This window comes from Chiloscyllium plagiosum, unplaced genomic scaffold (assembly GCF_037043375.1).
Source record: "Chiloscyllium plagiosum isolate Xiang-an unplaced genomic scaffold, Cpla_swu_hap1 HiC_scaffold_20, whole genome shotgun sequence".
Classification (NCBI taxonomy): domain Eukaryota; kingdom Metazoa; phylum Chordata; class Chondrichthyes; order Orectolobiformes; family Hemiscylliidae; genus Chiloscyllium; species Chiloscyllium plagiosum.
Genome location: NW_028270158.1, coordinates 50,563,581 through 50,588,923, shown reverse-complemented (window position 1 = coordinate 50,588,923; position 25,343 = coordinate 50,563,581). Strand labels below are relative to the sequence as shown.

Below are 25,343 nucleotides of genomic sequence, written 5' to 3'. Positions count from 1 at the left end.
GTGCTGCCAGTTTGAAGGCAATGGGAAGATGAGAAGCTGACTTGACACAAAAATGAAAAACGTGAAGTGTATTTTAAACTTTGTGACATAACTGCATTAAGTTAATGCTATTTTATTTTCTAAAAATGGATCCAAAGCATTGTATTTATTCGCTGAAAATGTGTTGCTGGAAAAGCGCAGCAGGTCAGGCAGCATCCAAGGAACAGGAGAATCGACGTTTCGGGCATAAGCCCTTCTTCAGGAATCATTCCTGAAGAAGTGCTTATGCCCGAAACGTCGATTCTCCTGTTCCTTGATGCTGCCTGACCTGCTGCGCTTTTCCAGCAACACATTTTCAGCTCTGATCTCCAGCATCTGCAGTCCTCACTTTCTCCTCAAAGATTGTATTTATTCGAACAATATTTACATTGCAGAACCTAAACCCAAATGCTACAATGCAAGTGATCCAGTTCTGAACTCCACTGCTTGGTTTGTTGACTACCTGGGACTGTTTATGAATGAAATATCGCTGACAGATCTTCAGTCTTTCTTTGATGATGAGACACAGGTAAGTGTTTTATTTGCTTATTAATATAAACACAGATGTGACTGACTCTTGGAAAAATTGATTTGCTGTCAGAGCTCAGTTGCAACAAGATGCCAATGTGTGACCAGCCTGCTGTTGAGACCATTAGCTAGCTTAGTATTCATACCTCAGTGCTTAAATGATACAATCATACAAATGTATTTTTTAAGTCATTAATCATGAAAATTTACCAACATGCATTAGGTCAAATCAAGAACTTTTACAAACAGGTCTAGGTATCACTGAAAGGTGGCCTCAAACCCAGAACTTGGTAATCAAGAGATCGCCACCAAGAAAATAATTTGGGTATTGTGCTTTGATAGCCCTGTTCTAATTCAGTGCAGACCAAGCTATTTGCTTCAGTCGAATTTCTGGGGTGGGGGGCTATTGTTATTTTTGTTATGATCTGTTAGGAGATCTGCCATTTACAAAATCCTCTAATCTTTCTCTTCATGTTTCTCAGCTCTCTCCCGATGGGCCAAATGGCCTGCTGCCACACTGAAGGGATTCTATGTTTTGGATAATATGTATCCAACCAGTAATCAAAGTTTCTTTGACAGGTTCAGTTTTCAGTCTTATAAACCCCTTTATTCAGAGATGCAGCCATTAGAAATGTGACTGGCTGTAATGGTGTTGACATTTTTCAGGGTATTCTTCACATGCTGCCCCCTTTTCCCTTGCCTTGGAAATGATGGGTACCAGAATGAGAGTGTGACCTTTGGATCTGGCTCCCATTTTGCCATTTTTACAGTTCTTCTGCATTTCCCCAACTCCACAAAAGTTGAACCCTTGGTTTCTGTTCAGTGCTACTGTAAAACATTTTGTTGCGCAGTGAATATTGAAGCATCAGTTTCAGTAAGGAATGTAAATAGTGCATTATTTGATAAGTCATTTATATTAAACTCTGCAGCTTCAAGATTTCGTGGCAAACCCTGAAAACCAGGCGCTTTTTAGGAAACTGATGTTATCCACTGAAATCACAAAATTCTTTATTAACTTGCTGTTGAAAAACAACTCGCTTGTTAATGCTACAAGGTATGTTGAGCACTAACTTTCCAGAGTAAAAATAAAGTGATGTTTTGAAAACACTGTGACGTAAAGCCAACTCAGACAAGGTGCAGTGGAGGTTTATTGAAATAGAATGCAATGAGACTAGATAATCTGGGAGTTTTCTCCTTATAGCTGAGATGGTTCAGGATAAGATTTAATAGGGGTGTTCTAAATTATGAACAACTTTGATAGATGAAAATTTTTCATTGGCAGGAAGATCTGTAAATGTAAGACACAGAATATTGATGAATGTCAAAGCTTGAAGCAGATTTTTGTTAAAATTTAAGTAAATTGTTACAATCTGAATGTTAGTGGAGGCAGATTCCATGCTAATCTTCAAAATAGAATGGGATACATGCATATAAAGTTAAATATTGCAAGACTCTGGGGAGGAATGAGGGTATGGGACTAACTAAATAACTTTTTCGAAGTGCTGATATGTGCATAATGGGTTGAAAGGCCTCTTGGATTAGATTCCCTACAGTGTGGAAACAGGCCCTTCAGCCCAATAAATCCACACTGACCCTCTGAAGAGTAACCCACCCTGACCCATTTTCCTCTCACTAATGCACCTAACACTACGGACAATTTAGCATGGCCAATCCACCTGACCTGCACATCTTTGAACTGTGGGACGATACCAGAGCACCCAGAGGAAACCCATGCAGACATGGGGAGAATGTGCAAACTCCACACAGACAGTCGCCCAAGGCGGGAATCGAACCCAGGTCCCTGGTGTTGTGAGGCTGCAGTGCTAACTGCTGAGCCACCATTCTGTATGTATCTGTATTATCTTTAGTTTGTTGTTTTTGCTGAAGCTATGCAGATTAATCCTTAGTAGGCAATGGCCTTGTGGTATTATTGCTGAACTATTAATACTGAGACCCAGACAATGTCCTGGGTTTGTATCCCACTGAGGTAGATGGTAGAATTTGAATTCAATAAACATCTAGAATTAACAGTCTAAGATGATCATGAAACTGTTGAAAAAAATGTTCACTGATTTCCTTTCAGGTGGGAAATTGCCATCCTTACCTGGTCTACAGGTGACTCCAGACCCACAGTAAATGGTTGCCTCTTACCTACCCTCTTGGTAATGAATTCTAGCCTGGGCAGCGATGCCCTCATCCTGTGAATGAGCAAAACAAAATTAGCTCAATCTAATAAAAGTTATCTTAAAATGTCTTGTCTTACAAGACGCCTGAAAATGATTTAACGAGCCTGAAGACGAATGATAAGTTGATCCAATTGAAATAAATCTGGACAATCTGGTAGAATTCTTACTTGCCTGATCAAACCAGCAATGTCTACCCCAAGGGAATTTGTGAATAAAGTTTTGCCCCACAATCTTTGAAAAGCTCATCAATATGACCACTGCAATTACATCCTTAACTCATAGAGGAATGATATGGAGGTGCTGGTGTTGGACTGGGGTGGACAAAGTTGAAAATCATACGAAACCAGGTTATAGCCCAACAGGTTTATTTGAAAGTACAAGCTTTCGGAGTGATGCTCCTTTATCAGGGAGCTAGTGGGGCAGGATACATAGGACACAGAATTTAATAAGTAAAAAACAAAGTGTCATAAAACTGATATGATGTATTAGACAAACCTAGATGGCTATTAAGTCTTTAATCACTTAGATGCAGGTTTCAATTGATTAATATGTAAATCCCAGAATGTCTTTTGTGTTGCTGCCTGAGATAACTTAAGGTTTTATCAGTATATAATAAAAAGGTGACATCTCAGTTCAGACAGTGCATTAAAGGTGTAAAGTTAGAGTCTATCTGTGGCCCAACGTTGAGTCAGACTGGTTTTATTTCTAAAGTAGTAATCTATAACATATCACATTGACTGACTGCCTACAGATTGTGTGTTTTTTGAACAAAATAGAATGTATCTGCAAATGCAAATTCACCCCATAGGTGTGTGTGTGTGTGTGTGTGTGTGTGTGTGTGTGTGTGTGTGTGTGTGTGTGTGTGTGTGTGTGTGTGTGTGTGTGTGTGTGTGTGTGTGTGTGTGTGTGTGTGTGTGTGTGTGTGTGTGTGTGTGTGTGTGTGTGTGTTAGCCTGCTTGAAAAACCATGTGCATGAGAGTGACTGGGTATATACCTGTGAGAGGGGGTGCGCGCACGCATGTGTGAGAGACCATGCATGTGTATGAGAGAGTGACTGAGGTTGAATTGGAGGATAGTCCATCAAATTATATTCCTTGCACTATAAAGTGTCTTAAACTTCTTTATATTCAACTGTGAGGGATCACCATCCTATCACTAATATTAACCTTCAGAGTCAGGTAACACCATTTCACATGAATATCTCATTGCCTGCCTCCAAGGTTATAGTAAGTACTCACAGGTGACATTGTAGAATGTAACAGGTAAAGTTGCCATAATACCAGAGGACCATAGGGTTGCTGTTTCCAGAGAGAGAGAGAGAGAGAGTTTGTTAATCTGAAAGTCACCACACCTCAGGCAAGGGGAAAGATTGAGAAGAAAGGGCCTTCATGGTAACCTCAGGTGGTGCAGGAATTGAACCTGTGCTGTTGCTGTCACTGTGTTGCAAACTAGCCAGCCAGCCAGACAGACAGATGTGAGGGTTAGTTAGCTCAGTTGCCTGGATGGCAACTGTAATATAGAGTCTTGCCAACAGAATGGATTCAATTCCCATGCTGGCTGAGATTACCTTGGAGGTCCCACCTTCTCAACCTTATCCTTTTTCTGAAGCGTGATGACCCTCCAAATAAGACAGCATTAGTCATCTTTCTCAAATAAGAGAGCAGCTCTAAGGTCTGGTAGGACTATGGAATCTTTGCCTAAACTTTACCTTGTATAATGTGAAAATTGACCTAGTCACCTATTCTAGAATTTGATTGGTAGAGATCAGAGAGATTCATCTTAGAAAATGATGTGAGCTATCTAAAGTCAGCTTTTAAGACAATACATTTTGACTTCTGAAAACTTGATTAAATTTACTGCAGGTCTTTTATATCTCTGTCAGAAATGTAGTGCACCAGCGTTCTTGAAGACAAATTAACCTAACCTATAATGGATCTCTTTTGCAGTTTGCCAGACTCTCTTGTTTGCTTTATTCTTGGTACTGATGCACTTAAGTCCTTGAATGTGCAGCAAATTCTGGCTATAATTAGCAAGGTCAATGATGTCTGTAGACTCACTTCTCCATTCAACAAAACTGGGGATGGATCTTTTCTGAGCGATGAAGAACGAAAGGTAAATTAGAAAAAAAGTTTTTGCAAAAATTAATTTGAATGAGTCTGCCTGTATTATATTAAAATAGAAGATAGTCCATGGTTAAGGACCTTCATTTGTAAACTGGAAATCCATTTTTAAGCTTGAAGCAGATCTACTCTGAAATCTTGTTTTATGCTGTCATTATAGTATTTTAGCTTTCCTTTGGTTATTTTGTTGTAACCTTTATTTTAAATGTATTTTAAATGTTATTAACATGTGACTTCAGTAATGTAGTACAGACTGAGGTGGTTTCTATTAAATTATTACATTGCATACTCAGTCATTCATAGCCATTCCCAAGATTTAGGGTGACCACATGATATAGTCATAGAATCACATTTAAGTGTTTGCAGCACCAGCTTTACAGCCATTTTAGGTAAAGAAGTTTCTCCTGAGTCCCCTTTTGAAATTATTTGTGACTGTTTTGTAGTTAAGGTCCATGTTTCTGGCCTTCCCTGAAAGCTTCACTCCGTCATTATTATGACATTTTCTCTATACCTGATCAAGCCCTTGCATAATTACGAAGAAGCCAAAACAGGTCACTTCTCAACCTCCCCCCTCCTTTCTGGAAGAGGAACCCCAATCTGTTCATTATTTCCTGATAGGCATAACCTTTCAGTTCCGGCATCATGCTGATAAATCAGTTTTGCATTTCAGAAATTGTCTTCATTGCTTCTTTTCTTTCAATATAACACAGAGATCAGAACTGTGTGCAATACAGTCTAATAATGCATGTTTAGCAAAACTCTGCTTTTCAGTTTTATCGCTTTTAAAGAAGGTATCCACAGCTGTACATTTCGATGGCCTTATGAACCTACATTGCTACCTTTTGTGATTTGGGAGTCAAAATCACTGATCTGTTTGTCCTCTGCTTCATTTAGATTGTTTTCCACGAACTATCTGGCCTCTTTATTCTGTTGCTAAAATACTACATGTACCTCCTCAAGCTTATATCGAAGTTCATTTTCTCTCAGCGAGTTTATACATGACTTCCTGTATTTTGTAACAGTTCTCCCTCACCACGTCCCAAGATTTGTGACGGTCATAAGTTTTGATGTTGTACCCCTAATTCTTGAGACCAACTGTCTTGTGTTCTGAGGTGCCATGACACCATTTTCAAAGCTGTTGTGGTCAACTTTGTCGCAATATTTAACTTGGGATGTCTGTGAATAAACTGACTATGTGGTATTCTTAACCAGCCTCCAGATTTTCAGTATCACATTCCTGCAACTTTTTTCAAAGGATTGTCTGCACTGATATATAAGAGTGTACCGCAAGTGCTACTAATCCATTAACCAGGTCAAATGGCCATCCATTAGGTCATTGATAAAAATCTCAGTCCTTGGAAATAACCGATATGATCATAAGACCATAAGACGTTTGCGAGAAATTAGGCCATTCAGCCCATCGAACCTGCTCAGCTATTCAATCATGGTTGATACGTTTCCCACCCTCATTCTCCCACTTTCTCCCCGTAATCCTTGATCCCCTTGATACTCAAGAACCTATTTATCTCAGTCCTAAATATGTTTAATGACCTGGCCTCTGCAGCCATTCTGCGGCAACGACTTCCAGAGATTCACCACTCTCTGGCTGATCGTATATTCAGAGTTTTTAACCAAGAGTTCCCTTGACATTTTTCCAATTTACCAGCAATGTGGTAGAAACCCTGATTACCGAGAGACACAGCCAGAGAAGGGTCATAGAAAATTCAGCTTCTCTTACAAGATGCTGAATCTTTGCCTTAAAGAAAACACATCTAATTTTTATCCGTTACCTAATATACAGTGGAGCCCTTAAGCACTCTCTATGGAGAGTGGAGAGAATAGGTCTATTTTCAGAGAATTGACAGATGAATTCATACAGACATCTGAAAGGACTCTCATAAAGTCATGGAGTTATGATGTCATACAGCATGTAACCAGACACTTCGGTTCAACCAGTCCATGCCGAATATAATCCCAAACTAAACTAGTCCCACTTTCCTGCTCCTGGCCCATATCCCTCCAAACCTTTCCTATTTATTTAGCTATCCAAATGTCTTTTAAACATTGTAATTGTGCCTGCATCCATCACTTCCTCAGGAAGTTCATTACAACGCGAACCACTCTTTGTGTAAGTAATTTGCCTCTTATAGGTCATAGAACATTACAGCGCAGTACAGGCCCTTCGGCCCTCGATGTTGTGTCGACCTGTGGAACCAATCTGAAGCCCATCTAACCGACATTGATCCATTTTCATTCATATGTTTATCCAATGACTATTTAAATGCCCTTAAAGTTGGCGAGTCTACTACTGTTGCAGGCAGGGTGTTCCACACCCGTACTACTCTCTGAGTAAAGGAACTACCTCTGACATCTGTCCTATATCTATCACCTCTCAATTTAAAGCTATGTCCCCTCATGCTGGCCATCACCATACGAGGAAAAAATGACTCTCCCTGTCCACCCTATCTAACCCTCTCATTATCTTATATGTCTCAATTAAGTCACATTTCAACCTTCTTCACTTGAACAAAAACAGCCTCAAGTCCCTCAGCCTTTCCTCGTAAGACCTTCCCTCGATACCAGGCAACATCCTAGTAAATCTCCTCTGCACCCTTTCCAAAGCTTCCACATCCTTCCTATAATGCGGTGACCAGACTTGCACACAATACTCCAAGTGTGGCCGCATCAGAATTTTGTACAGCTGCAGCATGAGCTCACGGCTCCAAAACTCAGTTACTCTACCAATAAAAGCTAACACACCATATGCCTTCTTAACAACCCTATCAGCCTGAGTGGCACCGAGATCTTTCTGCTCATCTACACTGCCAAGATTCTTACCATTAGCCCAGTACTCTATTTCTGTTGCTCCTTCCAAAGTGAATCACCTCACACTTTTCTGCATTAAACTCCATTTGCCACCTCAGCCCAGCTCTGCAGCTTATCTATGCCCCTTCGTAACCTGCAACATCCTTCAGCACTATCCACAACTCCACCGACCTTAGTGTCATCCACAAATTTACTAAAAGCACTGTTGTGCTACTGAGACTTTATAAAGCTCTGGTTAGGCCCCATTTGGAGTACTGTGTCCAGTTTTGGTCCCCACACCTCAGGAAGGACATACTGGCACTGGAGCATGTCCAGCAGAGATTCACACGGATGATCCCTGGAATGGTAGGTCTAACATATGAGGAACAGCTGAGGATCCTGGGATTGTATTCATTGGAGTTTAGAAGATTAAGGGGAGATCTAATAGAAACTTACAAGATAATACATGGCTTGGAAAGGGTGGACGCTAGGAAATTGTTTCCGTTAGGCGAGGAGACAAGGACCCATGGACATAGCCTTAGAATTAGAGGGGGTAAATTCAGAACAGAAATGCGGAGACATTTCTTCAGCCAGAGAGTGGTGGGCCTGTGGAATTCATTGCCACAGAGTGCAGTGGAGGCTGGGACGCTAAATGTCTTCAAGGCAGAAATTGATAAATTCTTGATGTCACAAGGAATTAAGGGCTACGGGGAGAATGCAGGTAAGTGGAGTTGAAATGCCCATCAGCCATGATTGAATGGCAGAGTGGACTCGATGGGCTGAATGGCCTTACTTCCTCTCCTATGTCTTATGGTCTTATGGTCTAACCCATCCTTCTACACCATCATCTAGGTCATTTATAAAAATGACAAACAACAGTGGACCCAAAACAGATCCTTGCGATATACCACTAGTAACTGAACTCCAGGATGAACATTTCCCATAAACCACCACCGTCTGTCTTCTTTCAGCTAGCCAACGTCGAATCCAAACCACTAAATCACCCTCAATTCCAGGCCTCCATATTATGTATCATGTAATAGTACTCAGCATTCAATTGTTTGATAAAGATTGCATGTGTCACTTTGTAAAGCAATGTTAAATGTTGCAGAAGTGAAATTAGTCTGTGACATTGTTGCAGAATGCCTAATATAAATTGGCAAAACACATTACTCTCTGCTCGATATTCTATTTGATTGTATTCAGTAGGTGATTTGGTGTTGCCCACTTCAGTTCCTGCTATAATGGTTGGTTCTTGGGGGTTTCAACAACTCTCTAAGACTGAAACCTACTCCTCTTAATTTGGTTAGGTAATCAGCCATCATCCACAAATAACCATAGGATCATTCTTCATTAAAGCTGTTGTGTAGCTTGACTAGCAGCAGTCCACATTGATTGTAAGGCAAGAAGACATACTTCCTTTAATAATCACATCCAATGCCCACACCATTGGCATCATTCTCCATCACAGTCGAATTACATGAACTGACCCACCTCTATATTTCTCTTAATTTACAGTTACTTAATTCAAGTTTCTTGACCATTCAGTCTTTTCGGCAAAATACCATCCAGGCCGACCAGATATCCTAAATTAATCTAATCCTATTTGCCAGTATTTGGCAAATATTCTTCAAAACCCTTCCTATTCCTGTACCCATCCAGATGTAAAATAAATTTTATAATTGTACCCAACAAGTGCAGAAGTTCTAACTGTAACTTGAGCTGTAATTAATGTTGAACAATTTTGGAACAGATGCATAGAATGTAACAGTCCACTTAGAGTTCTCTTGGCCCATTGTGAATGTGCTGGGGAAAGTCAAATCACCCAGTCTAATCCCACTTTTCAGCATTTGGTCCGTAGCCCTGCAGGTTGTGGCATTTGAAGTGTATATTTTTTAAATGAACTGAGTGCTTGTCTCCCCTACCCTTTCAAGTTGTGAGTTCCTAGAAATTAAAACTAGCCTTAAAGTTATACATAGACATATTATCCTTCAGATTTGCAATATTTTTATGTCCTTATAAAACAGTATCCTCTCCGATTTATTAGGACCAATGTCACGGAAGGTTGACTAATATGAAATAAATATGGCTAGCCCATTCACAGAATTTGCCTTGCAAGACTTCATGTCTTAATGTCATCCTTTCTTTCAGCTCGCAATCTTCTTGGTCAGCAAGTTCGACAACTTCTCACTCAGCATTCTGAATAGTTTGGGACAAACGGCTGTCGGGCTGTCATTGTCCCAGATTAGAGGTATTGATGCGAACATTCTACAGGAAGCTCTGCCAAACTTGGGTCAAGTCAAGGGATGGAATCTGGGCCAAGCTAAAGCAATTATAACCAAGTTACTTAAAAATGGCTTCCAGGTAATGGTTGAAAATAACAGAAGAGAACATATTGCTTGGATAATGAGCTGAATAATGACTGAAAATAACCAGTTGTCTAATAATGAGTCTGATATAATTATGCTATCTATTGCGTGTTGCTTTGCTATAACTCCTTGGGGTAATTTTAAATTTGAATGATGGCAGAAAAATTATGACTTTGGCTCTGCCACCTTGCCTGATTTTCCTTTTCAATGACTTCACTGGAAAGGACCCTTCACTGGATAGGATTTTTAAGAATGGTTGAAAGTTACTCATTTTACACCACCATCAAGAATTCAAGTTGTCTATATTTGGAAGGAGAGCAGGGGCTATTAATAGAAAGAGATTGTATTTATAATACAACCACATAGTTGTCTCTAAGGAAGACCTTTTCTATATAACTGCATGGAAATGAACAGATTGCTGATGCACATTCTGTGAGTTTGAAACTTTCGGGTGGTCTCAGTAGGAATAAATAGTTTGTGTAAAATCCTTTGTTGAAGCAAACCTCTGGTGAGAACCTCTCCAATGTGACATACAGCATGGTTTGTATTAGAAGTGAGTCAAGTATCACCTCTTCTAAAAGATGGCACATAACTTTGAGGAGTATCTGCAGATCTGGGAATGCAATTGCAATATGTTGGTGTAAATCTTGCATGATACAATTGTTTTGCTATTGCTTGACTGAGTGCTTGGTCTATCCCACGAAAATTTAAAACAGAAAGCATGTGCTTTCTTCCAATGACAATATTAATTACTTTATGACTGAATTGGAATGGATTATTAGAAGACACATGTTTGAAACTAACAAGCCTTGTGTGAAATCTGACGCGTTTGTTTCTCACCGCAGACTAATGACATGCAACAAACTCTCAGGAAAAGTAATACTTGAATCATGAGCATTGGTAATCATACAGCAAGGAACTGCTATAACACATAGTGTGATGTTTGCAGAAACTTGGAGTATATTCTCAGTCTGTAACCAGGCTGGTTCATTGTTACATGTACCTGCCTCGTATAGATGTCTAATGTTTAAAGGGATATAAGGGACAATATTCTAAATAGTGTTGTGGACCAGGCCAGACTCCCTCAAAACATTTCAAGAAAGTAGCCCAGACCCTAGCATTGCTGGTTGTTTTAAGCAGGTGTAACATGGTTATTCCAGGAGTGACGCAGTTGGCCCAACCAGTTAGTTTTAAACAAAGCAGAATTTATTTGCAAGATTACCGAATGAAACACAAACAGAAGAGAACAGAATATAGAATAACTTAACCTATCTGAAAACCCAACAGACTATCCCAACTTAATGATGCTGTTTCAAATTCATGCAACAATTCCCATAAACATCCCTTGGCAAAAAGGTAAAATCCAACACAAGGTCTGACAGGAGAGGGAGAGATTCAGCGTGGAACACCTTCTTCCATGGAGCTGTTTCTTAAACTAGCAGCCTCATTGTACAAATGTTTGTTTGAAAGCTTAAAAGCTTCTTCGAGTAGATAAACACAGACATTTTCGGAATCTGTGCCTTTACGACACCTCTGAAGAAAAACCAAGGGCAACCTAACCTTGTTAAAGAAGCAGCATCATCACAATCGCTATTGCTCATTTGCAAAAGCATCCAATTTGCAGATTAATTTGTAATTTGATGACGCAAAATTAGGTGACATCACAGACAGTCTGGATGATAGTGTAAAATTACTAAGCGATATTGGTAGACTGAGTGAAAGGGTACAATTATGACAGATGGAGTTCGATGTGTACAAGTGTTAGGTCATCTGTTTTGGACCAAAAAAAAAGGACGCATCAGGGTACTTTCTAGATGGTATGAATTTAAATACAGTGGATTTCAGGTATGTAGATCTTTATAACATCACAAACAGACACACAAAGTAATTAAGAAAGCTATTGGAATGCTGGTCTTTGTATTTAGATGACTGGAGTATAAGGGAAAAGAGGTTATGCTGTAGTTGTACAAAACCCTGGTTAGATCACACTTGGGACATCTCACCTGAGGAAGGATATTTTGGCCTTGAAGAGCGTACAATGTAGTCTTACAAGAATGTTACCTGAACTTCAGGAGTTAAACAAAAATTCTACCAATTAGGCTGATTTTTTTTGGAATTTAGATATTGACCAGATTGGATCCTTCAAGGTATTGACAGGAAATGACAGGGTCGATAAAGAAAAAAAACAATTTCCTTTGGACAGCAATTCCAGAACTAGGGGCTTGGTCTGAGAATTGGGGAACAGACTGTTCAGGAGAGATGTTGGGAAGCACTTCTACATACAATGGGTGGCAGATGTATGGAACTCTCTTGCACAGGTGATAGTGGATGCAGGATCAGTTGTTAATTATAAAACTGAGATAGATTCATTTTTGTTAAACAAACTTATTAAAGGATATGGGCCGAAGGCATGTTTCTGGAGTTCAGCCACAGATCACGATGGACCAGGCTTGAGGGACTGAATGGATTACTCCTGATCCAATGTTCCTAATTCCAAAACTGCTTTAAAACAGCTTTGATTAAGAGATGAAATCTTAGACACTGTTTTGTGCATCTATTTGGAGACTCAGGATTTCCTTTCCTTAATATCAGTCATTGTCTTATTTTGTTTGTGGCAATGCCCTTCACTGTATTTGCAGTAGCCCTTTAGAACCCATTTCTTCTGATGGTTACTTGTGTAAATAGCATGTGACTTGGAGACTAATCATACCTTTCTGTCCTGAATCTAATTTAAAATAAGGACAACCAGTTGAAGGTAAAAACAACTTGTTATTTTAGACTTAAACTCTTATAACCAATTCAGATGATCTTATAATTATTTATTGTCTTTCAAGTTCAAAATGCCTTCTTGTTCTAATGTTTAGTGTTCTGACCAGAGACCAGGTGAGATTCCTCAATTTGTTATGGTTCCAGATAGGATACCCCAAACTGGTAAAGTAATTGTTGAGGGCGAATGAAGTGTAATTGTTCTTTATTCACCCACCCCCTCAATTGGCTGCATGAACGTTAGAAAGGATTCCTTCCCTTGTGGATACCTTCCTCCCAGACAAAATGACTTTATGTTTTCGAAAAGGAGCCAATTTAACCAGGCTTTCTTGAATTGCAAAAAGAATGAGTTTATTAATTTCTGCATGCACAAGAAATACTAGCAAAACACACACACAATAGGGTGGCATTGTGGCTCAGTGCAGGGACCCCCAGTTTGATTCTACCCTCAGATGACTGTCTCGCAGTGTCTGCATAGATTTCCTCTGGATGCTCCAGTTTTCTCCCACAGTCTAAAGATCTGCAGGCTATGTGGATCGACCATGCTAAATTGCCCATAGTGTCTAGGGATGTGCAGGCTGGGTGGCTTAGCCACGGGGAATGCCGGGTTATAGGGATAAGGTGGGTCTGGGTAGGATCCTTGTTGGAGGTTCAGTGTGGACTTGATGGGTAAATTGCCCATAGTGTCTAGATGGATTAATCATGGGAAATACAGGGTGATAGGGTAGGTGGTTGGGTCTGGGTGGGATGCTCTTTGGAGAGTCTGTGTGGACTTGATGGACTGAATGGCCTGCTTCCACACTGTAGGGACTCTATAACACACACGCAAGTCAATCCTAAAGGATAAAATGTTTATTTAAAAAACAATGCTGATCAGTCTTTGATTTGTTTACGAAGAGCACATAGTTGACTGTTGTGATTGTTGCCGTGGAGATTACTGGTAGCATTGATGTTGGAAAGTTGACCACTTGATTTCAAGATACTTGGTTTTTCAGATTGGTTGAGATTCTATAATTCTGATTCTTTTCACCTGTGATTGAATTCCAGCATTCAACGTGGGAAAAACTGTTTCCTTTGCAACTGGTTTGCAGAACAGAGCTAGCGAATGTTCTGCAACATAAGGTTAACTTGGGGATAGTTCTTCAATTGTAACTGTCAATTACAGTGTGCTAATGTACACAGCAGCAGAGTTGAAACTGGCTTTTTAACGCTTGTCCATTTGTATTCTTCAATGGGAAAAATATAGTGTGTCAGCAGTGTGGGACGTAATCCACAGTGGGTGCCTTGCTGTAGAGCAGGGGTCCATTGGCCTTTCCTTGAATTTGTAGTCCAAAGAGATCATCGTTCATTCTGATTTGACTCACCTTTTCCCCAGCCCTCACTTAAACATCTGTCGTTTGAATCTCCTGTCACATCCATTGTGTGAAAATCTATGGTTCTCGGTCTCTAGGCAGTGTCTTAATTTACATCCATAGTCATTTTTGGCTCTATCAGCCCTCTTTTTAAAATGTTTGGAATTACAAGTTGAAAAATGTCCACTGTCCTTTTGAATTGAGTTTTCCTTGTTTTATTTTCAAAAACTAGGTCAATGACAAAGAGAATTTGCTAAAGCTAGGAAGCTTGGTGGCTGGTATTCCAAGTGATGAGTTCCAAAGTATCAATCCTGGGGTGTTCATCAATTTAATCTCAAATCCAACATTTGTTGAGAATATTGGAGCAGCACCACAGCCGATACAAACCATATGTGTTCTGCAGGTGAGTGACAAGGAACGCATAATTAGATGTGTCAAAATCAATGTGCAGTCCTTTCTGCGATAATGCAATAGTTGTGTTCTTGTGTGACCTTGCACTATAGAAACTCGTGCAATAAAAATAACAGGGCTTCTAGAAAAATTATGGTTGGGGCAGAGCACCAAAACATTACTCAATTTCGAGAAAAAAGTTGTATTTAGCTTAACACAAAGTTATGGAATACTTCTCAAAACGTACTTCATAACAAGGCATGCGAGTCAACTGAACATGTGTTGGGGATGGAATCGTGTTATAGCCAACACATGTATGTGAAAGTTCACGTTTTACAATGTGTTCACCTATTAATCAATCGTGTTATATACAATTTGCATTGACAAAACACGCATAATAGCAGAAAGGACAGTAAAATGTAATTTTCTTCTTACTGCAACATACGTTTTTCAAATGCTGATGCTCTTGTGTCAAAAATGTTTTCACCTCCAGATGTCGCTCACCAGATGTGGTGTATTTGCATTTAAGTTCTGTTCTGTTTCATTATAACTCAGGTGTTGCGGAATGTAGGAGACCCTGTCCAAACGGTGAAGACCATTCCATCTGTTCTAGCCAAAGAGGTCCCACCTGTGCTGCTAAACTCAAACTTAGGCCTCAGTGACGTCAATGACAAACAGTGGGTTCCCAGTCAGGTAAATTATGATTTTCTTTGAAATGTGAAATGATGCTGATTTGGAAGAATAAAATAACTGATAATTGTATGTTCCATTTTAAAGATTCAGCCAATTCCTCAAAGATAATTTACCAATTTAGGTTGAGAAGGATATGGGCCAAGTGCAGGGAAATGGAATTAGTGTGGATAGACATTTTGTTTGGCATGGACTGGTTTGGGCCAAAGGGCCTGTCTCTGTGCTGTAGGACTTAATGACACTATGACTCTAATTCCTGCTGAACAGTCACAAAGAGGTAGTAAAGAGAGGAAGACCAAATGATGAGTTACCAATCCCATATTAATGCGTAAAATCAGGGTAAAAATACTCGAGCTGAATTCTACACTTAAGAGACATAGGGACACTAAAAGTAGAAAAGGCAGTACATAAGGGAAATACACATACATAATTACTTTTAAATTGAGCTAAAATGATGATTCATGTTGGCAAAAGTCTAGCAAATGGAGTGTAATGTGGAAAAATGTGACCTATGATCTTTGTCGCCTAGAAGGACAAATGCAGCAGTTGCATAGGGACACCACCACTTGCAAGTGTCCTTGCAAGCCACTCATCATCTAGGCTTGAAAATATACCTCCTTAGTTCTGAGGATAAGTCAAGCAACCTGAAATGTTAACTCTAATTTCTCCACAGATGCTTCCAGACCCACTGATTTTTTTCCAGCAATTTCTTTTTATGTCCCCCTTAACATTGTTGGGGCAAAGTCCCAGCACTCCCTACCTGACAGCACTGTTTGTCACCACATTCCAATAACTGAAGTGGTTATAGGATGCAGATCATCACCATCTTCTCAAGGGCAAGTAGGGATTGGCAATAAATGCTGCCTTGCCAGGGACACTCACATCCCACAAACAATTTTTTAAAAAAGTCGGCCAATGCAGATATGACTGAGCTAGAGTGTCCAAAGTTAGAAAGGAAGACTATATATACCACAACAGTAGAAGAACGATGTATTTGTATAATGCTTTACTATTCCTTAAATACTCTTGAAGTATGTGGCCATTTTTAAAATGTAGGAAATGCAATATGCAAACTCCACACACCAACATCCCACAAACATTAGTCAGATAATGACCAGATAATTAGTTGACTGGGATCTGAATACTAGGCGAAAGTGAGGACTGCAGATGCTGGAGATTAGAGTCGAGTGTGTGGTGCTGGAAAAGCACAGCAGGTCAGGCAGCATCCGAGGAGCAGGAGAGTCGATGTTTCAGGCAAAAGCCTGATGAAGGGCTTTTGCCCAAAATGTCGATTTTCTGCTTCTGGGATCTGAATACTAGCCAGGACATCATGAAAACCCATCCGCTCCTCTTCAAGATAGTAGCAACCTCTATGTCCATCTTAGAGAACAGAAAAAGCCTTGGTTTAATTTCATATCTATCCTTCAGAAAGTACAACTCTCCCTCAGTACAGAATGCAGCACTCAGTCAACATTTTACTGCTATGTTTATTTAGATTGTGTCCAGGTCACTGGAGTGAGAATTTAATCCACTACTACATTAGCCTGAGATGACACAGATCCAGGCTGACACAGCAGATAACTTATTGGAAAATCTTTAATGCACTGCCAATGGATTTACCTCCACTTATGTGAACAGGTGGAGACTTCTGAGGAAATCCCTTGCACTGTCTCAGTCACCCCAGTCTCATGGGACCTCAGGAGCTTCAGTGCTTTTGGTTGTGATATTGACATTACAGGCTTCATCTGTGTAGCAGCATGGAATGTATATGTTCAAAACATGGAATTAATCATCAAGTGAAATTGCCTCTCAAAGATGTCTTAGTATTCAGCATGCAAAAGGTACTAATGTGTTAAAGCAGTTCATCAGTAGCAGTTTAATGTTTTCTACGATTTTACCCTCAGGCTGCCGTGTTCTTTGAAAGTGTTGTGAAAAGCAGTAATAATTATGACACGTGAGTAATATTTACACATGTTAATAGATTGCATGTCAGTCAACATCATGGCTTCGTAGTTTATGTAAATAGGAGTTAAAAAGTACAGGAAAAAGGAGCTGATGCTAAATCTACATAATCATTGGTCATGTTGCAGTCCAAATGTTTTGGGCACCTTTAAGAAAGATTTCAAAGTTATGGTGAGGGTATAGAAGAGGTTAGTTCAGGGATACCAGCAATTAAGACTACAATTTTGAGGAGAAATTAATTAAACTCTTTTCCTTGCAATAGATGTTTATGTTACATTTTTGGGACTCAGGTCAGGCCACATTTGAATAGTGGACAGTTCTGATCTCCCATCTTTGAAAAAAGAAGACTTAGAGAATTAATAAAAGGACAGAAAAGATATTAAAAGAGCATTAAAATCAAGAGATTAAAATTATGAAAATGATTAAAAAGTTGGGCTTGTCTTTCATAGAGAAATGATGTAGAGTTGACCTGATGGAGGACTGTTACATTTTGAAGAGATTGGACAGGTAGATGCAGAAAGAATGTTTCTATTTTTGGGAAAATGCAAAATTAAAGGCATTAAGACCAACGTAGTTAATAATGAATCTAATTTCTTTATCCATAGTTGTTAGAAGTTAGAACTTTTGATGGGAAATGGTCGCAATAAATAGAATTCCTACAGTGTGGAAGCAGGCCATTTGGCCCAACAAGTCCACACTGACCTCCAATAAGTATCCCACCCAGACACACCTCAGTGGGCGGCACGGTGGCACAGTGGTTAGCACTGCTGCCTCACAGCGCCAGAGACCCGGATTCAATTCCTGCCTCAGGCGACTGACTGTGTGGAGTTTGCACATTCTCCCCATGGCTGCGTGGGTTTCCTCCGGGTGCTCCGGTTTCCTCCCGCAGTCCAAAAATGTGCAGGTTAGGTGAATTGGCCATGTTAAATTGCCTGTAGTGTTAGGTGAAGAGGTAAATGTAGGGGAATGTGTCTGGCTGGTTGGGCTTCGGCGGGTCGGTGTGGACTTGTTGGGCCGAAGGGCCTGTTTCCACACTGTAAGTAATCTAATCTAAGTACCCTATCCCTACATTTCCCATTGCTAAGTCACCTAGTCTACACATCCCTGGACACAATGGGCAATTTAGCATTGTCAATCCACCCAAAATGCACATCTTTGGATTGTGGGAGGAAACCCATGCTGACACAGGGAGAATGTGCAAACTCCACATAGGCAGTGACCCGAAGGTGGAATTGAACCCAGTTCCCAGACACTAAGAGACAGCAGTGCTAACCACTGACCCACCATCCTCCATTCTGTTGAAGTACTACCCAGCAGTGCTACTGCTGAGCCAGGTTAATATTTCACAAGCTGTTTTTGATTGTGCCCCCTGTTGTTGCCCATAGTTTGCTGACACCCCAGAACTGAGAAAGCAGAGCAAGTGGGTAGGGGTAGAGTCCTTTAGGCACAGCGGAGCAAGGAATGCTTCATGCACATGGTTTTTCCACTGGGCAGTTGGGTCATGTTAAACATTTTCTTAAAATGTTGTTGTGCATCTGCTGGCATTAGCTCAGACATTGCTGCCTCAAAGCTTGAAATCCCCCAAAAGAGTTAGCCGGTGACCCCAGAATGTGGGAAACCCTGGTTTAGATATCTCTAAAGGAAGTTATGAAAGAAAATGGAATAGAGAGAGAGATTGCAAGGATGAAGTAAGTTAGATGGAATAGGAAGAGACTTGTGTGTCATATTAATATCAACATTGATAAGTTAGGCCATAAAAATCTGTTTCTGTGTTGTATGTCTGTGTAATTGCACGTAATATGTATAAAATGTGAAAGTGAGAACACTGAAATTGTGCATGCCCCAAATGTAGACTTCAACTGGCAAGTGGCAAGTGCCTTGTGCAACACACAAATGCCAAGCAATGACCACCTCCAAAAAAGAGAGAATGGCCCCTTGGCATTCAATGGTGTTACCATTGCTGAATCATCCACTATCAACATCTTGCGGTGGGGGGTGGTTACCATACGACAGAAATTGATTGGGCTAGTCATACAAGTATAATGGCTACAAGAGCAGGTCAGATGTTAGGAATCTTGCAGTGAATAACTCAACTGATCCCTGACCACCATCCACAAAGCACAAGTCAGCAGTATGATGGAATAATCTTCACTTACCTGGATGGGTGCAGCTTCAGCAATTGTTGTGAAGCTTGACACCGTCAAGGCCAAAGCAGCCGCTTAATTAGCACCAGTCCAAACATTTGTTTGTTCCACCAGCAATGCACAGTGGCAGGAGTGTGTGCCATCTACAGTATGCACTGCAGAAATTCATCAAGGTTTCTCAGACAGCACCTTCCATGCCCATGTCCAATACCATCTAGGTGGACAAGGGCAGTGGGAATATCACTACCTACAAGTTCTCCTCCAAAGCACCCAGTATCCGGACTTGGGAATATGTTAATATTCCGTCAGTGTCACTGGGTTAAATTCCTGGCACTCCGGCCCTAACGTCATTGTGGATCTAGTTACACCGGATGGACTGCTGTGGTTCAAGAAGACAGCTCACCACCACCTTCTTAAGAGCAACGAGGGATGGCCAGTGAATGCCAGCTCAGTCAGCAAAGCTCACATCTCCTGAGTAAATAAAAAAAAGTCAGTAAATGTGACAACAGATTCCTAAGTTACGAACTTTGAGTGCTGGTGTTCTAAAGACAAAACAAGCTGTTTCTTGTTTGAAGGAAATGAAATATTCAAATAGGTTGACAATGTTTTTGTCTGTTTCAGATTTTCACCTTCCGTTCTGCAAGGCTTCAGTTGTGGGGCAGTCAAAGACCTGAATTTTACAAACTTCCTTCAGCTTGTTCAAGCAATGAAGGGGAAAGGGGCTATGCTTGATGAAAGTCAGGTGAGGTTATTCATAAAAAGCTCAATTCTATTCCTATTCACTGACCATTAACTTTGAGTTGATTTAAATGTAAAAGTAAATAAAGTGAGATCTGCACATGGGCATGAAATGGTATGTTTGATGGATCTGGGGATAGAATAGGCAACTGGAATTAAATTAGATGATTACTCATGTTCATATTGAATGAAGTGACAGGTTTGATGGGCCATATGACCTTCTCTTGCAAATACTTATTTTTTCCTGGAAACTGGAAAGGTGGGGTTAGTGAAAGCACAGACGTGTGTGCAGCATGTAAATTGTTAGCAATATTCAGCCTGCTAAGTCTGGTCAGTACTGAAAATTCCATACAGCCATATTCTTATACTTAACAATAAAATATTGACCCTTATTACTATTAGTTTTTTGGAACAAAGTGGGTGTTTAACATTTCCTCTGCACTCAAACCCTCCAATATATTATGAAGATTGCAAGTGTTGCTAAGACTTTGACTGCAAGTAATATGTCAGATGGTGTAGCCACTTCTATTAAAATACTAATGGGCATATTCAGTATTAGAAGTCATTTCTGGTCATACAATAAATACTAATGTACTTGGGAATGTCTGTTCATCACAATTAGAGGCCCATCTCCTCCTACCTCTTGGAATTTAGCAATAAATGTATGAACATTATGCTCAAATGATATTAAGGCAATTGCCAATCAATTTTAAAATCTAATTTTAATTCCCAAAACCTATGAAATACAAAATATCAAATTGACACTCTGAGACAAAAGTTCGATCCAGTAAATTGTTGTGAATTGCAAGGGTCTTCCAGTACTTTTTGTTCCTAGTTTGAAGATTAAAAGGTATATATAATTGTTGAATATCTCCCTACATATAGCTCAATTAGCATTATCTTTAGGAGCATTGTAAGAAATCCCTTGGAGAAACACTTTGCATGGTGGACCAATTAGTAAGTTAGATCACATGGGATTCAGAATGAGCTTGTCAATTGGATACAAAATTGCTTGGCATAGGAGACAGAGGATGGTGGTGGAGGGTTGTTTTTCGGACTAGAGGCCTGTGATCAGCAGTGTTCCATAGGGATCAGTACAGAGATCTTGATCAATTGAGTCAATGAACTGAAGAATGGCAGATAATTTGGATAAATGTGTGTTGTTGCATTTTGATAAAACAACAAGGACAGGACTTATACAATTAATGGTAGGGCCCTGGGAAATGTTGTAGAACAGGAAGACCTCAGGGTACAGGTAAATAATTCTTTGAAGTTTGCATCACATGTTGACAGGGTGGTTAAGAAGGCATTTAGCATCCTTGTCTTCATTGCTCAGTCCTTTGAGTATAGAGTTGGGATGTCATGTTGAGGTTGTACAGGTTTTTAGTGAGGCCACTTCTGGAGTACTGTGTGCAGTTCTGGTCACCCTGTAATAGAAAGGATGTTATTAAATTGGAAAAGGTTCAGAAAAGATGCAGCAGGATGTTGCCAGGAATGGAAGGTTTCAGTTATAAAAATAGGCTGGATAGAGTCATAGAATCATAGAGATGTACAGCATGGAAGCAGACCCTTCGGTCCAACCCCTCCATGCTCAATACTCTGACCAATAAAAGAAAACATACCAAATACCTTCTTCACTATCCTATCTACCTGCAACTCCACTTTCAAGAAGCTATGAACCTGCACTCCAAGGTCTCTTTGTTCAGCAACACTCTCTAGGACCTTACATTAATTTATAAGTCCTGCTAAGATTTGCTTTCCCAAAATGCAGCACCTTGCTTTCATCTGAATTAAACTCCGTCTGCCACTTCTCGGCACATTGGCCCATCTGATCAAGATCCTGTTGTAATCTGAGGTAATCTTCTTCGCTGTCCACTAAACCTCCAATTTTGGTGTCATCTGCAAACCTACTAACTGTACTTCTTATGCTCGCATACAAATCATTTATGTAAATGACAAAAAGTAGAGGACCCAGCACTGATCCTTGTGGCACTCCACGGATTGGCTGGGAGTTTTTTTCACTGGAGCGTAGGAGGTTGAGACATGACCTTTTTGAGGTTTATAAAATCATGAGGGGTGTAGATAAGGTGAATGATAAGGGTCTTTTCCCTAGGGTGGGGGAGTTCAGAGCTGGGGGGGGCATATTTTTAAGGTGAGAGGGGAGAGATTTGAAAAAGACATGAAGGGCAACTTTTTTACACAGAGTTCACATATGGAATAAACTTCCTGAAGAAGTGACGGATGTGGGTACAGTTACAACACTTAAAAGGCATTTTGACAAGTACATGAATCGGAAGGGTATGGAGGGATATAGGCCAATTGCAGGCAGGTGGGACTAATTCAGTTTGGGAACATGGTCGGCGTGGACTAGTTGGACAGAAGGGTCTGTTTCCATGCTGTATGACTTTGTGACTCTGTAACTTTAAAGTGAAGTTACATTAGCCTTTAACAGCCCAAATTGCTTTCTTTACAAGACCCTATTAATGTTTAAAAATGTTATTGTGCTTTGAGTAGATCAATTGCAAAATTGACAAATTTTTCCAGTATCACTGCTCAGATAACTACGTTACACTGTTAAATGTTCTGATTCTCAACTTTGCCATTCAAAACGCTTGAAACAGCATCACCTGCAAGCTAGGTTACAGGAAGCCAAGAGTTTTGTCATTGGTTTCCATATAATAAGGAGAAGGTGCAAGTTGGATTGCTGGGTCAGTGTTGGACGGTCTAATTGGTCGGTACTGTGTTTTTGGTAAATATTAACCCCCTATTTTGTTTTACAGCTCAGTTGCATGTTTTTCCGGCTAACTTCAAAAGGAAAGCCTCCAGCCATAGAAACATTGCCTGTAGATGTTCTGCTTTATTTTAAGTAAGTTGTTATTTTTGCATATTGCCCAGGAGGTGAAAGACTTGTCAAGGTTATCCTGTTTGCAGTCTGATTCTCCTACCTTAGCCAGTAATTAATCTTAGCTTTGAAATATTTGTAGTGGAAACATGAGGAGTATGTATTAAAATTTTAGTCCATTATGTTATGCACACGAATGTGTGGAAAAATAATAAAATCTTGCAAACTAGATGTGGTTAAACGTGGAAAACTAGGTTATGTGGATAGCGTGCGATGTGTGGGAATTGTAATACTGCAACATTTTCTTAATTCATGAACCATTCCTTAGATTTAAAAATTGACCATATCCCCCTGATATTTTCTGGAGGGAAACCTGGAAATTACGGACAAATTATCCTTCACTTGTTGTCAGGAGATTGCTTGTGTCTATATTGAAGAGTGCAACTGACAGCTTAGATTTTTCAATTAGCGTGGATTTCTAAAGGTTAGCTCAGCCCTGGCAGATCCCATTTTGAAATGATAACTAAATACAGAGGAACCTCAATTATCTGAACACTGATTATCCGAATTTCGAATTATCCAAACAAGATTGCAAGATGCTCGACTACACTGTGTTATCCGGCATTCAATTAGCCAAACGTTCGATTATCCGAGCAAAATACTGTCCGTCTGTGTCGTTTGGATAATCGAGGTCCTTCTGTACTGGAAAGAGGATCTATTGGTCTTGGAGGAACAGCAAGTAAGATTTGAATGACATTTAGAATAACACCAAGACCCCAAATGATAAGCTACAACAAGATATTTAACAAACTGGGGTTTATTCCATGGCATTCAGAACATTATGGGTGATTTAATTGTGATTTGATTTGATTTATTATTGTCACATGCACCTAGGTACAGTGAAAAGCTTTGTTTCGCATGCAATACAGGCAGATCATATTATACAAAGTGCATCAGGGCAATAGATCAGAGTGAAGAACACAATGCTGCAGCTGCAGAGAAGGTGCACAGAAATAAGTTTTCAAGATATCAAAGGGTACAAACAGAAATAGAAATTTGTACTATGTACACTGGCCTGTGAGCTGAAGACGAGGGCAGACACAGCCAACAATATCAATCAGAACTTTTAGAACTGAAATTAGGAAGCCTCTTTTATACAAATGTCTGTAGAAGTTTAGATCTCTCTTCTGAAAATGACATTTGATGCCACGTCAATTTTAAATCAGATTCATAAATTTTTGTCAACCAAAAATCAAAGGAAATGGAACAAATGTATGCATATTAAGTTATTTCACAGTCTAGTCAAGATTTCCTTGATGGTATAATTCAATTAGCAGTCTACAGTTGTTCCTGATATGTGAATTTGAAACCTTTTTGTGGAAACCTTCTTTACCTTTAATTTTCAAAAATTTAAATTGACATCCTCTTATTATGATATAAAGTAATTCTGAGTGTCACGAACATTTAAAAAACAATGTTTTGAATATGTGTAATAAATGTAATTCAAATCTTTCACCATGAAGCTCTAAGAACTTCAGAACATCTCGAAATTGCAAGACATTCTTCAAAGGTGTTGGAAAATCAAACATTAATCTCTTACCGAAAGGATCGTTAAGGAGACAAAATCTATTGGAGGACGCCAAAATCTGTTTGGTAAGGAAAATGTGCTGTGCAGGCACAACGTAGGAGTGACAGCATTGATATCCTGGGTGACTGATGGATAATAGCTTCACTCTTCCAGTCAGTCACAAATTGCCATTATTATGACATTACAGGACGTGACTAGACCAGCATTTCATACCCTTCCCTAATTGTCCTGGAAAAGGTACTGGTGAACCACCTTCATGAACTGCTGTTATACAGTGCTGTAGGAAAGAAGTTCCAGGATTTTGACCGCGTGATAGTGAAGGAACAGCAGTACAATTCCTTGAGGAGGCAGATTTAAGACAGAGTCGAGAAAGAATTACTTCTCTCAAAGGGTCATGAATCTGTGCCATTCACTACCCTTCAGTGCAGGGGATGAATACATTTAAGTAAGGGAGATATTTAATTAGTAATAATTTAAAGGACTATAGGGAGCAGACAGGAAAGTGGAGTTGAGACTGAGTTAAATTAGTTAAGATTGTATGGAATAGCAGAGCAAGATTGAGGGGCTTTTAACTTACTCCTGCTCCTAGTTCATATGTTCTTATGTTCTAATAATGGAGTGTTGCTTGGAGGGGAACTTGCAGGCAGCTGCTCTCCCATGCATGTACTGTTCTTGACCATTAGGTGGTCAAGCTTGCAGGTTTAGAAGTTGCCGTTGAAAGAACCTTCATTAGTTATTGCAGTGCATGGCACACACCGCTGACATTGTGTCCTGTGGATATTGATGGTAATGGTTGGAATGCTACATTTTCTGGTTTGTATTAAGCATCTCAGGTGTTGTTGGAA

General features: G+C 39.9%; 1 protein-coding gene across 1 annotated transcript in view; it reads left to right on the top strand.

The window, feature by feature from the left end:
• Positions 1-25,343, top strand: part of LOC122560427 (uncharacterized) — a 217,752-nt gene that overhangs the window by 82,454 nt on the left and 109,955 nt on the right. Inside the window, exons 36-45 of the mRNA XM_087998070.1 lie at positions 414-547; positions 1,476-1,600; positions 4,679-4,844; positions 9,809-10,021; positions 14,377-14,547; positions 15,090-15,227; positions 17,129-17,178; positions 19,952-20,072; positions 22,849-22,934; positions 24,434-24,563. Coding sequence (XP_087854196.1) covers positions 414-547; positions 1,476-1,600; positions 4,679-4,844; positions 9,809-10,021; positions 14,377-14,547; positions 15,090-15,227; positions 17,129-17,178; positions 19,952-20,072; positions 22,849-22,934; positions 24,434-24,563 — 1,334 coding nt within the window. The remainder of the gene's footprint in view (positions 1-413; positions 548-1,475; positions 1,601-4,678; positions 4,845-9,808; positions 10,022-14,376; positions 14,548-15,089; positions 15,228-17,128; positions 17,179-19,951; positions 20,073-22,848; positions 22,935-24,433; positions 24,564-25,343) is intronic.